At 45.6% G+C, this 16,040-nt stretch overlaps 1 protein-coding gene across 1 annotated transcript in view; it reads left to right on the top strand.

Moving 5' to 3' along the window:
• The window catches only part of MAP7D2 (MAP7 domain containing 2), a 91,680-nt gene that overhangs the window by 43,037 nt on the left and 32,603 nt on the right, over positions 1-16,040 (top strand). Inside the window, exons 3-6 of the mRNA XM_023532348.1 lie at positions 705-868; positions 7,295-7,406; positions 10,467-10,577; positions 14,951-15,081. Coding sequence (XP_023388116.1) covers positions 705-868; positions 7,295-7,406; positions 10,467-10,577; positions 14,951-15,081 — 518 coding nt within the window. The remainder of the gene's footprint in view (positions 1-704; positions 869-7,294; positions 7,407-10,466; positions 10,578-14,950; positions 15,082-16,040) is intronic.

The raw sequence follows: 16,040 nt of genomic DNA, 5'->3' as shown, positions 1-16,040 counted from the left end.
TCTCACCTTTTGGAGGCCAGGTATGGATAAATATGACATGTCCCACAGGGAGCTCTAAGGTAGATGGGTAGTGATTTCCCCACTGAATTGAGACGAATGAGGAGCATTCAGGATCTCCTTGACTGCCCCCTGCTGGGCGGCTCAGGCATCTTGTCCTCCAGGGGACCCTTCCCTGATGCAGCCAGGTGGAGGTAAGGCCCCTTTGGGAATCATCTTGTGGGGAAGGCCGATCTTATTCATGTGTTCACTCCCTTGCCTAGCCCTGTGTCTGTTGCTTGGTGTATGCCCAGTTAACATGTTTTGAATGAACAGATCTTTGCAACTCTCGTTTCTCAACCCGTGTATGGCTTAGACAGTGCGATGAGTCTAACTTCATGATAGCAGTGGCTCCTGCGTGTAGAGACACTTACTGTGCACTTTCTGTGCATTGTCTCATTCCGTCTTCACAGCACTATGATGTTGCAAACATGACTGTCCCCACTTCACAGAGGGGGATACCAAAGCAGAACAGTTACATGGTTAACATGCCGAGGGTCACCCAGCTAGTGGCCGAGGTGCCAGAACCCCTCATCTCGGTTACTGCAGTCTAAGATCCTACCAGGCTCTGTTTTCGGTCTCGCTCACACTTCTGTGTTTTTGGTCTTAATCCAAACAATGCGAGGTGCTCTGGTCACGACACCTCTCTTCCGATTTCCTTCCCCCAGCTGCCCGGGAGCAGCAGATCCTAGAGAAACAGAAACGAGCCAAGCTCCAGTATGAAAAGCAAATCGAGGAGCGATGGCGGAAGCTGGAGGAGCAACGACAGCGGGAGGACCAGAAGAGGGCTGCCGTGGAAGAGAAGAGGAAGCAGAAGCTCCGGGAGGAGGAGGTAAGGTCCTGGGAGCCGCAGGCCATCTCAGCGGCTCACACGCAGCTGGTGCGCTGGGCGCCTGAGTGTCCTGCCCAGTTCAGGGGTATGAGAGAGATCTGTGCCTAAGCTCTCTCCTTGGTGGCTCCCCGTGCCTTCTCTCAGCAGCGTGACACAATACAGTGGAAGCAGCACTAGAATAGGAGCGAAGAGACTTATCCCTTCAGCTCAGCTGTTCATTTTCTCTGTGACCTTAGACAGGCCAGTTGGCCTCACTGGGCCTTGAATTGTTCCTCTCTGAAGTGAGGGGGTTGGGTTCAGCAGTCTCCAAGGCCTCTTTCAGGCCTAACCTTCTCTGACTCTAGGACCTGAAGGGGATCGTGGACAGGGGCTGGGTGATGCAGGCCTGGGGGTTATGCTGGGGGTCCGTGCCTGCAGGGCAGACATGAGGCCAGAGGAAGGGCTATGAGGATAGAAGAGAACTTGATCCGTTATTTACCACTGGAAAATCAAGTAGTCTACCTTCAAATACAAAGATGCCAGTATATTTAAGTTTTAATGCGGTTCCTTGCTTTAATCAACCTTTCTCTCCAGTTACCTTTCAAGAAACAAATGGAATGTAATTAGCTCTGCAGAGTCCTTTATTACTAAACTTTGAAAATATATTTAGAAAGCATATTTGGAGTGCACATTTTCTTAACAAGTATATTTTAAGGACGTAATCGTAGCCTTGTATCAGGTGATGATCATATTTTATTCATAAGGTATAATGACTCATCATTTAGTATGAACAATATAGACACTTGTTAGTCGCCAACACTATAGGATACAGAAACGTTTGTATAAACTCAGTATTTTTTAATGTCTGAATGGTTTATCATTCAGACATTATGGTCTGAATGCTTTACCTCTTCCTCTTTTTTTTTCAATTTAAAAAAACATGAATGTGCGTACGCGCACACACAATTACACCTATCTTTGCCCACAAAGCATTCATTTACACGGAGATTTCTTTGTTCCTCTTAGCAAATGAAGGTCTAAGCAGGGGTCTTAGCCACAGTGCGCTGTTGCTAGCTGCATCCCCCCGATCACCGTGTGGCTTCATCCGTTCCCTGTGCAAATCTCAGTTCTACCACTAGATAGCCGATAACTAGCGGCAAGTCACATAGCCCCTCATAACCCTCTAACTCAGTCCCTTTAGCCCAAAACAGAAGTGCTCACAGGAATTAAAGGAGGTGACTTTTATGAAAGTGCCCAGCAGAGCACCTACCACAGTGTAATGGTCAGAAATGTTCAAGACCCTTCCGTGACTTCAGCTGACCTTGTCTGAAAGAAGGTCAAAAGGGAGCTACCCAGAAAAGGTTATGGCACAGTGTGTAGACTAAGAAAAAAGCCACAGTGTGCTAGGCTGCTGCAGTAACCTGGGCCCAATCTCCCCGTTCCCAGCCCGTATGTATTTGTCCTGAGTCACCGGACTCTCCTGTGTTCTTCCCATCCTCCAATCCTTGACTCACAGCTTATCTCCTTTGTCCCTGGTCTCTCCATTTTGATTACTGACATCCTGCGGGACTGCTGATTCCAGAGCGAGTGTGTCACTGCTGCTTCCAGGAAGGGAGGGGGTGCTATGTAGTCATGAGAGACACTTCCCGAGCCTCTGACACACCTGACAGTGTCGCAGAGGTTCGCCTTTGAGGCACTCCCTGTCTGTAATTTTTCTTTATTAAACAGTAATGCCGGAAGCATTTTCAATCAAGCTATCAGACTCCCTCCTCTTGCAGATGAGAGAATGTCATGCCAGGTGGTTGGTCCTGATGCAGCTGAATCTCGCGGTTGCGCCTCCAGATCATTTTTTCTTTGCTTCGCGTGCTCCCGTTTGTTTCTAACATGACGATGGCAGGGAAGGAGAGATGTCATCCGGTCCTCGTCGGCACAGACACAAGCCAGGCTTCCTTCCCTCTTGTCCCTGGACACAACGGGGCAGGACTGAGAGCTGGGCCTCCCGTGGTCGTGTAGCAACGCAAGGAAGCTGCAGGCTCCTTCTGCCACCTGCTCCCACCCTCACGGCCCCCTGGGAGACCTAGGTAGAGCTTAGGGACTTTCCATACGCAGGCTGGCGTGTTAAGCACATAAGCTTTGGCGCTCTGCCCACGCACAGGCCTGTTTGGCATTCTCATGAGTGATGTTTGGAAAGAACGGATAAGCCTACACTGCATGAGCCCCTTTCCTCAGAAAACCCTCTGCATTTGCCCCCATGGTTCACTGGAGATTTTTGGAAGGACTGCTGCCTGCTTGGCGCATGGCTGTGGAGGTTCTCCATTTTCTTCCCAGTGGCTGATTTCACTTCTTTTGGTGACACTCTGTCTTGTCAACCAGGGTGAAGCCTCTGCTGGAAGACGTTCATTCCATCACAGCCCATTTTGCTTCTCTAGCTTGTCGGAAAGTGTTTGGGTCGCCCCATCAAGTCCTACCTCTGTAGAGCTGATATTAGGAGCTCATAAAAGGCCTGCCGACTCCCCGCCTCCCCCAGCCCTGTTCTGGCTCCATGTCCCTAGGGCAGCCATGATGTTGCTCTTGGTAGCTCTTCACAGCTGTGCGGGCGAGCCCTCAACTCGGCCAGGAGGCATCTTGTCTGCCAACACAGAGGTGGTCAACACAGACGGCCTGGCTCCCAGAGGTCTTGAGGGCTGGAGGTTGGTCAGGCCTGCCCCGGAGAAGCAGGGCTGTTTCCAGTGTCCACTTGACACCCTGACTCTGAGCTCATTCTCTCACTATAGGCCGCCTTATCCTTAAGGTGGGTTCCTCCGACCCTCACATGTCCCAGGAATCAAGCTTCTGGAACAAGCCCTTGTCACCTCCCTGACTTAGGGCTGACAACACAATGTTCTCATCTTTTGCCCACTTGGGGAGTATAGCCTCCTGACTAGAGGCCCTGGAAAATGAGATCTAGCAAAGCCAACTGCACATTCCTCTGCTAAACAGGCACCCAGGAAAGGCCTCTTTCAGAGAGAAGCTTCATCTCTACAAGATATTTCGACACATTACAACTTCACACATTCTTATTGCTTGATACCTTACAAGACCCACCAGGCCGAGTATAAAAATGAGAAATTTCTGAACTTAACAAAAGCTTCACTAAGCTGCGAGCCGGCCTCTCCCAGAGGGCATCGGCTGTCGTGGGGACATGATGACTACCTGGCCTTTCTGGTCAGATGTGGGTGTCTGTTAGAAGAGAGAAAGATCCTCTACAGAACCATGCTGAGGACCATTTGGGGCCTTGTCCCACATTGTCATCCCCAGAACGTGTGCATAATAAGGGCACTGGAAAAGACACAGCCAGCCCTCCACTCCTACCAGAGCCGGCTGTCTGGGTAGCAGTGTCTGGGCCGTGCCTTGCCGGAGGCCTTTTATGCTGCTTCGGCCAGCTCAGTGGGTCACCTTGGTCATGATTCTCTTCTGGGTTCATCCAGGCAGATCTAGGGCCAGAGCTCAAGGGGTCAAGGGTGGGATTCTCCTTCCTTCCTTCCTTCTACTAAGCACCACCCAAAAGAGGACATTCTAGGGACGAGAATCTGCCTTGCCCTTTCTCCATCCTCTGTCGATCATCAGGAGAACCAGAGCTTGGCAGGAACTGTTTATGCAGTACGCAACCCTAATATTTATTAATACTATTCTTCTGATGTGACCGAACTTTCTCAGACGCTCTCTCATGCTCAGCCTTCCCTCTAACCAGTGCTTCCCGCAGCGCAGCCCCAGGACCAGCAGCACCAGCATCACCTGGGAACCTGTCAGAAATGCACATTCTCAGCAGGCTTCACCTCAGACCTACAGAATGAAATTCTGCGGGCCGGGCCCAGCAGTGGTACTGTGGGCCATCCAGGGGATTCTGATGCAGGCTCACTCTAGTTTGGGAACCACTGCTGTAAACTGCCCTGTTGTTAATCTTCCCCTTCAAATTTGGGTTCAGTTAGCATTGGCTCAGGACTTATTATGCTAGTCCTTATCTTGCAGACTTGGGTGGTCTGCTGATGTACGTAATATCCCCATTTCATACAGTAGGAAACTGATGCCCAATGATGTTAAACGGAGCTTACAAGGCTAAAAGGCAGCAGACAGAGGTGGGTTTTGAATCCATATCTCCCCTCCAAAGCCAGGATTCTTTTCATTCCATCACATGAAGGAACAGAAAGACACACACACACACACACACACACACACACACACACACACACACACACACACACACACACACACACACTGACCTATGTGGGATTAACCACTAACAAGAGTGAAGTGGGCCAGTTTTGTTTTCGACATGTTTGAATCACCCCATTCTGACGACTCTGAGTTCCATAGTCCCTTGGTTACCACCTATTTTTCATCATCTGTCCAAACGTGGGTGACACAAAGTGATTGTATCTTCTCTTAGGGATAGCTTCATTTTTATAATCCTACTTATGGTTCAGAGGAATGAATTTCTAATGGTGGAATTTAGAAGAGCTCAGTGGATTGGGGTTGGATGGAGAGGTAGCTGATCAGTCCAGGAGTAGGTCTGGCTTTGGGTGAGCATTCCCTTCTAATTATGCCCCTAGATAGCTACTCGGTGGTAAGGTTGGCTTGACAAATCTTGGTATTCTTATTTTTCATTGGCAGACGAGGGACTACCTTGTGAAGTCCTTTTAGCATGCAGGAAATCTCTCAGAACCCTCTCAATAGTAAATTCACTCTGAGGTGAACGGTTTGAACATTTAAATTAGGTTATCGGTTAAATACTTTATATTAGATCCATATAATGAAGTTACTATTCAGCTCTAGTCTCAAAGTGACCACACTTCAAGTGTCTGATAGTCAAGTTCTGGTCCGTCCACACCCCCAACTTTTCTCAGGCAGACCCCCAGGCTTGGCCGTCAGAATTTGCTGAGCCAGGGTTGTGACGACAGGACTCTGCCAGGAAGCGCACACTCATGATTATAGGGCCTCAGCCAAAATCGAGAGCAAATACAAATCCCTTTTCTGCTCACAGGTCCCTGGAGAGGCTGCCTCTTAGCAATGTGCTATTCAAAGAGAAATTATGCAGATGAGGCTGAGATGGGGAGAATGCTCCTCCCATCCCTTTGGCGTTGACAAAGGGATAGATCCAGGTCCCTCCTAAGTGACCTTTCTCTGTTTCTAGTAAGTGGAATAAGGGAGCCTTTCCCCAGTCCTTAAGTCACAGCTACTCAGTCGGTGCTGCCCTAACTTAATTTGGCTTGTTTATTTAAGCCATGAGAAAAGAGTTATCTTTTTGCTTTGGAGGTGGGCTATGATTAGCCCAGTTCCCGAAGCACCTCGTGGTGGGTTTTATGGAGGCCAAAGGGTATCAGTGTAACCGTTTACCTTGCTTTGGTCTGCTCCAGTGGAGGCAGGGAGAGGGTTTGGTATTTGCCGTGTCATTGGAGCAGTAAGGAGTGCAGAACTGGAACTCCAATGCCAGGGAAGTATTTGCCACCAGCCAGGCTCAACGTCATGAAAGTGACAATTGGGGTAATATAGCAGGAAGGGGAGGGCTTTTGATAAAGGCTCTGTTAAAAGAGAAGGCTGCTTGTTGTTTTACTCTTCTGGCTAAAATCTGTTTAGTTCTTCTCTCATCTAAGTCTGAAAATGCACAGATGTTTTCTTTTTTTGTCTCTATAAGGTTCCCTACTCTTGTCTCTCTTAAATTTCGAAATATGGGGGTCAAATATTTGGTGACGGAAGGAAATCTAACTTTCGGTGGTGAACACACGATGTAGTATACATACGACACACTGTTTAATTGTATGCTTGAAACTTACTTGGTTTTATTAATGTCACCCCCAAAATTTGTAATCAAAAATTAAGAATTAAAATAAAAAATAAAATTTGAAATATGTAGCATTACCCTCAGATAATTGCGTAGCAGAAAAGTGTTACAATGTGGAAAACGGTTGATTCCCCTTTAAGAAGCTCTGACATAAAAATGCAAAATAGATCTCAAAGTCATGTATCACCCTCAAAAAGTTAGGCTTAAGGTTATAAAATTCAAATAATATTTAAATTTAAGTCTTTGCAAATCAGAACACTTCACGCATTTTCAACTAGAGAGCATGTGGTTGGTTCTAGAGCACAATTCCAGTTCTCCTGCTAGGTGGGGCAAACCGGGACTTGAGACAGGCCTCAAGGGGTTAATGCTTGTCTGGCATTATTCTTAAACAAATCAAGGCCTGGATGCGGCAGCCTCGCCCAAGGATGAGGTGTTGGGGCAGAAAGCTGCACCAGCTGCATTGTTTACTCTCCACCCACTGAGAAGCGCCTGGTGTGGCAGAGAGCACGTGTGCCTAGGTTTTGGATGCTGAGCACAGAGCCCCACTTGGTGACTCACCCCAGCACTGAGGTGCGGCAGTGCTGAGAGGCTGGTGGTTAATCTTGCTCTCCCTTGCATGAACTGGGCAGGAACGGCTGGAGGCGATGATGCGCAGATCCATAGAGCGCACACAGCAGCTGGAACTGAAGAAGAAATGCTCGTGGGGACCTTCGCCAGCTGCAGGGCCAGTAGGACGTGATGGTAAGTGTAGGGCTGCCCCTGCATTGCAGGGCCCCAGGGCAGGTGGGAGATCTTAGACACAGCCTATAGGGTCTGGGGGATGCTTTGTACCAATCTATATAGGTACCTCTTTCAGATGCGATGTTTCAAACTGCCAAGCTTCCCGCATATGCATTTCTGTGCATTCTTTTTGCTAGCAGACAGCAGTTGATACCGTCGCTGGGCTGTGAGGTAAAGCAAAAGGAAAGCAATGAAAAGGAATGCAGTCTGGTTAACCCCGTCCAGCCTGCAAGCCCAGGGATAATCCGATTTCACGGGCGCGGGGCGCGGGGCGCGGGGCGGGGGGTAGGGGGTGGGGGGGGGGGGGTTGTCAATGGCAGTAGGCTAAGTCACTGCTGCAGCATGACCCGGAAAGCCTGGGCAGCAGTTACCCTCTATAAGCGGCTGGGGTTTTTCCTTCCTCATTATTAATTTTTGTTGCTCTTTCCATTTTGTTTCAAGATGACTTATTTATTCCATTATCCAGTGCATACTCATCTTTAAATTTTCAAGTGTTTAATTTAATCTATGGATTGTTACCAGTCTCTGGGTGGCTTTTTCCTGTCTTCAGAGTCTGTTTTCCTGTGATCTTGTCATTCTTTAATGCAGGAGTTATATACTAGCTTTTACTGAGCGCAAATGGGTTTACGTTTACATTTCTTGGCTTTGCTGTATTGTGCTTTTAATCTTTTGTCAGTGAATGTACTTTATTTTCTTCTGTCTTTGAGAAGTCAACAACTCATTTCAGTTACTTTTTCTAATTTCCTCATTAGAAACTAAAGTAAACCAGAAATTGGGACTTTTTCCTTTTACCTCTCTTTGCTCTGATTTTTTGCTGTATAGGTGAATCAGAAAATGCCCCACCCCCTCCTCTAGGTTTAACAGCCAGCACCCTCCCTCCGGACCCAGGGACCACTGCCGCTGCTGCCGAGTCCACCAACGGTATATTTGAGCATCACAGTGCCATGACGTTTTGCGATGACTGTTCTCATCACCCTCCTCCATCACCATGTCTGTCTCAAGCACTTTACAATTGATTTCTTAGTCTGACCCCTTAGAACTTTTTTCTAGCAATGTGAATGACATGCCCACATTTCTTTGTTCTCTGTCACGGTGGAGCTGTGCATGCCTTGCATCCTAGTGCCCTGGAGACATTTCATCCTTAGCTCACCAACTTCTGCCTTGAAAATCTTGTCAATGTTTGACTTGTGTGTGTTTAGATCTTTCACACTCATTAATCATCAGTTTTGGGCATTATGTAGTATTGTGTTTCAATCACTTCTGATTACCAAAACCTGTGATCACACAGAGTTCTGGGTGTTAATGTGATGGATGTCTGGAGAGGCGTTTGAGAGGGAGTGGTTTATCTGTCCTAACCCTGGGGATCTAAACAAGATCAGTTGCCTTTGTTCTTGATTTCATTTCTACAGAAGGCTCTCTGCTTTCGATGCAGGTGTGGGAAATTCTTAGGATCTAGATCAAAAACAGAACTAGCAAAACTTTGCTCCCATTGAATAATGATTTTAGAACTTTAACCCATCTTTGGCTGGCAAGGAAAAAAGATGTAAGAGGGATACAGTATTTACCAGCAATGCAGAAGATCAATTTATAGCAGTAAGAATAAATAATCTTGGTTTCCAGCATTCCTTTGACAAAGAATAATCTTTCTTAGTCTTACTGAGTAGCACAGACTTTGATACATGGGCCGAGTGAGCTGTACTGTGGGCACTGGCCTTCTCTCGACAGAGAAGGGCAGATAGAGTGATAATTACCCCTTGGGAGTCGCACCCAGGATCCAGGCCAGGGTCAGGTGAGTGCGGTACCGGACTCGGGCTCGCAATTTAGGGGGGCACCATAAATCTCATTAATCAAGATAAAATAATATTCAAATAAATCACAATTACTGCAGAATAATCCATGGTGAATAAAATACTGAATTTCTAAAGACCCGTGCCGTGCTGCTGAGCAATATTGGAACCTGAGGCAAAGAGAGAAATGTGTACCCCTCTCCAATTACATGGCTTTATGTAATTTCTAATGGTTCATTTTTTTTCTAGAACATTAAGTAGTTGCAAAAGTACTGAAAACTTGAAAAGTAGGTGTATCGAAACTCTGATTTTAAGTTTAAATGTTTTATTTATACTAAAACAGAATTTATTATAATTTTACTTCGGCTTAAGTTAATTAACTTTTTTTTTAGATTGTCACTTGGTCAGAGAAAGTGGTCAAACATGGCGATTCTCTCATTCGAAAACATGAGGGGAGGAGTAGATTTTGATAATCCGATCAATGAATTTGCTTCCTTTAAAGCCAGGACACACATCTTTTCTTTCTGGTATGGCTTGGCAGGGCACTGTCAGCATCTCTTCGTTCGCTGTAATGGTTTAATTTAGAAACCAGTCTAAAATAATGGCTGGAAATTAAGAACATCAAACCTGGGACCACATGTTAAAATCCTAATTATAAACAGTCATAGCATTTGACAGAAGGCCATTGTGACCCCCGTCTCTTGGTACGAGGAAGAAAGCGACTACTAAAGGTTGTTCTACTTTAAATACAGCTCCTTGCCTTGCAAATGACTTCTCTCCAACCTGAGCTATAGATAACCTTCAGAAAGAGTCCATTTTCAGCTTACACAGTCTCAGTCAGACCATAGGACATTTTCCAGTGGTGATTTGTCTCTGGGTCCAGGTCGGTTTTGTTTTCATGTGGTCTGAATATACTGAATAAAAGCCCCTGGACACAAGGAAATGATTTGCTGGTGGGATTAGCATGGCTTTAGTTGAACAGTCAGGTGAGGTTGAACATTTGGAATCAAAGAGAAGAAGAGAGTTGAGAAATAGAAGACAAGACCTTGCCTCAGACCGGTGGCTGCTGTGGACATTTCCAGATAAGCTAGGTAGGCAGCAGGACGATGGAAGCAATGCGCTGTGCCCCAGCGGTTGGAAGGCGTGTGGATGAGGACAGGAAGAACGCTGGGATGTGTTATTTCTCAGTCTACGGTGGTGCGGATATCAATGTCTTTAATACATTTCTCTGCAGCATGTGACAAACTTTCAACATCAACCATGAATTTGCCAAAGCAGACGGAGACTCCCATGAGTAAGCGCCTGTCTTCATCCACCGCGGCAATATCCTATTCCCCCGACCGAGGCAAGTGAACGTGCAGATTTGGTCTCTCCAGTTTTCTTTCTAGTGTGAGCGTCTTAATGTCAGTCTTTGTGAGAGCCTCTCTTGAGTCTTGTGCAAATACCTCCATTATCCTAGTCTTGTGGTCTAAATGTGGGAGCCCCAGGGCCTCACTAATGGGACTTTGGAAAGTAGCATTGCCCTTTAGAGCCAGGTTGGTGTTGTACAGAGACAGGAGTTAATGCTGTTCTTGGTCTGAAAGAGACTATGCCATCTTCCACAGTGCATGCAGGAGTTGTCCTGTCTCAGAATTAACTGACCAGTGGGCAGATGTGACCTTTAAAATAATAACTGCTCCGTTATCGATCCGATATAGTTGATTAGTTGGAAACAGCAGAATTGATGAGGCACAGGTATGTGGGAAACTCAGATGTGTGAAAAAATGGGGCTCTGTGGTATGTAGGCCTGCGCACTTCTGCTTTGAAAACAGAAGTTCGGAATTAATATGAAGCCTTTAAAATAGGAAAAGGATGGGTGGCCTTTCCTGGCATTCTGTTTCGAGGTGAGACATGATATGTAGAGGATGTGTGCCAGTTCCAGAAACTGAATAGATTTAAAACCACCCGAGTCCTAACTGAAGCTCAGATGCGTCACTAAAAGTCTGAATTTATACCTTTCAGAGTATGTTAGGTTAGGGAAGGGAGGGAAGCTCTTCATGCGTCAAACGTGTATTTTAAAGCATCGAAGAAGTGTCAGGTGCCAGTGGAGTATTTAACACATCAAGTCATCACCAAAGGGTGAGCAGAAGGATATTTGTGATTTTGAGGAGGCCAGCGTGTCTTCCTGGTTGTTTTTCAATGGCATTGACCTTGAACCTCCGTGTGTCAGAGACCGCATAAGTGTCAGTGTGGCTGATCTCTGATGTTGTTCGTGGGTAAGCCCTGGAAACCTTGAATTAATTTAGAGTTAGATGAGAAAATATCTGCATACTCTTAACTCTAGCTGTTCCATTAGCAAGTGTATTCCATGTTTTCATGAATTCACATGGTTACAAATTAATGTTAAATTCATATTCGCATCGATTAGTATGTAAAGATACCAGTATGTTATTATATTTTGTTGGCAATGGAATTACCTGCTTGTGGATTATAAATTGAAAAGTTTCAATTCTCAAACCATTTACTGGCTACTGGGTACCCCCAAAATATAAAGTAATGGAAAAGTTAATCCATTACCATACAGTACGTTCCAAAACCATCAAAATGACATTTCGGTCACTGAATTTTGGATTATGAATACTATTCCTTCCGTTAAAGTTGATGATCAGTGGGCTGTTTTTATTTTTGTGCTTACTTAATTTTTGCCCTTATTTACATGGAAAAAGTATGAAAGAATGCATATTTGTACATTAACGAAATCGGTCTGTTATGAAATATTTCTTAACAGAGGGACCTAAAACAAGTGTTTTGCAGGAATAATCTCTTTTTCAATGCTGCATGTAGTTGGTGAGTAAATGGTTTCTTGAGTCCATATTACGTCGTGGAAGATGGGCTAATTCTCTTTGAGCGATAAGGGTAGTAGTGTAATCACATATCGAATGAATTCTGGCCCCCACGAGGATTAACGCACTCTTTCACACTCTAGATGACACATCATTTATTTTAGTTTACTCTGACGAACTCTGAAGCCATCCTTTGCTAGAATATCTTTAATTTCCACATTCGTTCTACCATCCAAAACTTAATCTGCATCATGCATTGTGTTGTTTTAAGCATTTTGTTTTGTTTTAATTTTGCTTTTTAAAATTTTTATTTGATTCCGTCCCTCAGCTCATCGCATGCACCTTAGTCCCACGGAAAACTTTCTTGTTATGCGACTGTTGACACCCACACAGGCTTCTTTAGCCAGAAGCAGAAGCACACTCATGCTCTCTGAGCAGGCCAGTGACTCAGGTAAAAGAGGCCAAGGTGGTGACACTGAGGAAAATGGCAGAAGTGGTGTTGGTCGGCCTATGCGTTATTCCTATATTTCTGTATTTTGCTTCCCATTTGCTGGCTTCGTGAAATGTCGTCAATGGTTAATAACATTTTCTCTCCACCGGTGTCTTGCTATTGCTATTTTTAAGCGTCACAAAGGTGAGTAAATGATTTTATCATTGAGGGCGTGTGGATTAGGGGAAAAGTCCACTTCATGAGCTATGGAGGTTAGTAGACTTTTTGTAAGAGATGGTTTGGCACAAAACAGCCCATAAATGACAGTCTCTGGACTCCCATGACAAACTCTACCACTTAGTAGTTCTTACTGCTTGGGTAAGTTAATGAATCTCTCTAAGCCTCAGTTTCCTCATGTATAAAATGGAGTTATTTTAAATCGCCACCAGGATTAAATGAGATAGCACAGTGATCGGCACAGTAAGCACTCAACAAATAATCTAGAGTCTTGCTACTCAAGGGCTGGTCCATGGACCAGCAGCATTGGCATCACCTGGGAGCTGGTCAGGAAGGCAGACTCTCAGGCCCCACCAGACCTGCACACTGATGTCTGAGAATCACTGGGCCATACTGTCACAGCCCTTCCTTGACCAAAGTGAATCAAATGATCACGGCAAGATTAATGAAGGCTAGCACTCTCTGTTTGCACGTGAGCAACGCCGTGTCCATGTTAGGGTAGGTCTGGTCTCAGTTCCCATGATAGCGTGTTCACTGAGATGACATATAAATGACGTGGAGTCAATCCTCTACCTAGTTCTAGCTGTTTCCTAATAGTTGTGCTATTTCCACAAAGAAGACATACAAATGGTCAATAAGCACACGACAAGTTGCTCAATACCATTAGTTATTAGGGAAATGCAAATCAAAATCACAATGAGATATTAGTTTACATTTACTAGAATGGCCAAAATTCAAAGAAAAAAGGAAAATAGTGTTGGTGAGGATGTGGAGAAATTGTAACCTTTATACTTTGCTAGTGGGAATGAAAAATGGTGCAGTCGCTTTAGAGAACAGTCTGGCAAGTTCCTCAAAAAGTTAAACATAGAGTTACCATATGACCCAGCAATTCCACTCTTAGGTATAGAGGCAAGGAAGTTGAAGACGTGTTCACACAAAAGCTTGTACACAAGTATTCTGAGGAGCACGATGCATTATAGCCTTAAGTGTAAACAACGCAAATGTCCTTCCACAGATGAATGGACAAGTAAAATGGTGGTATAGCCATAAAGTGGAATATTATTCAGCCATAAAAAGAAATGAATTACTGATACATGTTACATGGTGAACCTTGAAAACATTATGCTCAGCGAAAGAAGCCAGATGCAAAATGTCACAAATCACGTAATTCCATTTATATGAAATGTGCAGAATAGGCAAAATCAGAGAAACAGTAAATTAGTCATTGCTAGGGAACGAGGGAAGGGGAAAAGGGGAGTGAATGCTTAGTGGTTACAGGGGTTCTTTTGGGGGTGTTGAAAACGTTCTGGAATTAGACTATAGTTATGGTTGTACGACCTTGTGAATATACTAAAAAACACTGCATTTTAAAAGGATGAATTTTATGGTATGTGAATTATATCTCAAACAAATAAAAACTTCCTGGGAAGTAGGAAATATTTCCATTTTGAGAAGGCGAATGCGTCAGGAAGTCCCTAAGACAACTCCCAGGATCGATGATTTTCTAGGAGGACTCATAGCCGTGAGTTATTACAGCGAAAGGCTGAAGAGCAAAATCGGCAAAGGGAAAGGTGCATGAGATGAAGTCTGGGGAAGACTAGACACGAGCTTCCTGAGTCCTCTCCTAGGATAGTCACACAGAACACATTTCTGCAGCAGAGAGTTGTGACATGTGTGCAACGTTGCCAACCAGGGAAGCTCGTTAGAGACTCGGCGCCTCGGGTTTTTATTGGGGCTGGTCACGTAGGCAGCCCCTGCCAGGCTCATCCCCAAATTCCAGGCTCTCAGAAAGAAAGCAGGAGAAGTCAGTTAATGGTGAGAACACTCTTGAAATCAAGGGCCAGCTTTGCAAGGAGGCCTTTGCAAGGACAGCAGTCAGGCCCGTCGTGTTAACTCTTTCTACACAAGGAAGTTGACATTTAGAGAGGTTAAGTAACCTGCCCAAGATGATCCAGCTATTAGGTGACGGCGCTAGGTCTGTCTCCTAAGCCCAGGCTTGGAACTCCAGAAATGAACTGGACTCTCGAGCACTGAGTTTGAGAATCTTTTAAGATGAAGTCCCTTCTGTGCACATGAGAAAAAGTATGGCGCATTCTGAGTCCTTGTCATATTTTAACAGAAATATGGTATGCTTCCCAACTCCCTGCTCCCGCTCCTTTTTCTGTCTATGTCCCCGTCTCTCTGGCTGTTAAACTGTAACTCTAGTATTCCATGCTTGTCCTCATGTAGCTCCTGCTGGCCTTTTTAAACCTTCTTACAAGTCCTCTCCCACCCGGAACACCGAGAGGAAGAAGGCTACATCAACATCTGGCGTGGGAGATGGTGGAAAAGAAGTCCCAGCAGGAGCGGAGGCCTCTCCGGTAGGTTTAGACCCCCTGGCTCGCCCCTGGAGATGGTTTGTCTGACAGCGTGCCTGCTCCCTGCGCTTGAGCTGGCCCTCTGTTTCCATCAGTCTCTGGGGTAGATTTGGTTTAAAATTTCACCCAAACTTTGAAAATCATTTAACTTTTTGTACCCTCCTAAATCTTAGTGCCTCAGGGAAAATCCTAAAGACCTTGTTCTTGTTGTAGCCTGCCCTCCAGAGGACAGGAGTCAGAAGTAATGTCCCAAGTGTCCCGTCTGCTTCTTTAAAGACGTCTGATTCTGAGCCAGTCTCCCCTCTATAGGCAACTAGAACCGACGTCCTAGGTCAACCTTCATCCACAACAGTGGCCTTTAAACATTTTTGCTATTATAATGACACCATCAGCAAAACAAATGTTGAGCAGGTACCCCCAATTATGTATCTCTATTTAGAAATTATACATACTGTACTACTTCTGTTAGTTATCGCTTGCTATGTAACAAATTACGCAAAATCTTAGCCGCTTAAAACACCTATATATTACCTCACTGGTTCTTTGGGTCAGAAATTGAGGCCGGCTTGGATGGCTCTGGTTCAGGGTCTCTTGTGAGAGTGTGGTCAGGATGGCAGCCAGGGCTGCAGTCACCTGAAAGCTTGGCTGGGGCTCTCCTAGGATGGCTCACTCACATGGCCTCAATTCCTAACTGCGTGGACCTTCCCATAGAGCTGCTCGAGTGTCCAAACGACATGATGACATGATGACATGACTGCTGGCTTCCCCAGAGCAAGAGATGCTAGAGGGAGAGAAAGAGGGGAGGGGGAGGGAGAGAGCTGCAATACTTTGTATTCACCAGCCTCAGGTGTTGCACACCATCGGTTCTGCAGGTGTGGAGGGGATTGAGGTCCACCTTTTGAAGGGAGGCACATCCAACGATGTGTCGACTTTTTTTACAGCCACCGCAGTACATCCTATGG

This window comes from Pteropus vampyrus, unplaced genomic scaffold (assembly GCF_000151845.1).
Source record: "Pteropus vampyrus isolate Shadow unplaced genomic scaffold, Pvam_2.0 Scaffold81, whole genome shotgun sequence".
NCBI classification, from domain to species: Eukaryota; Metazoa; Chordata; class Mammalia; order Chiroptera; family Pteropodidae; genus Pteropus; species Pteropus vampyrus.
This window is presented reverse-complemented; position numbering and strand designations above follow the sequence as displayed.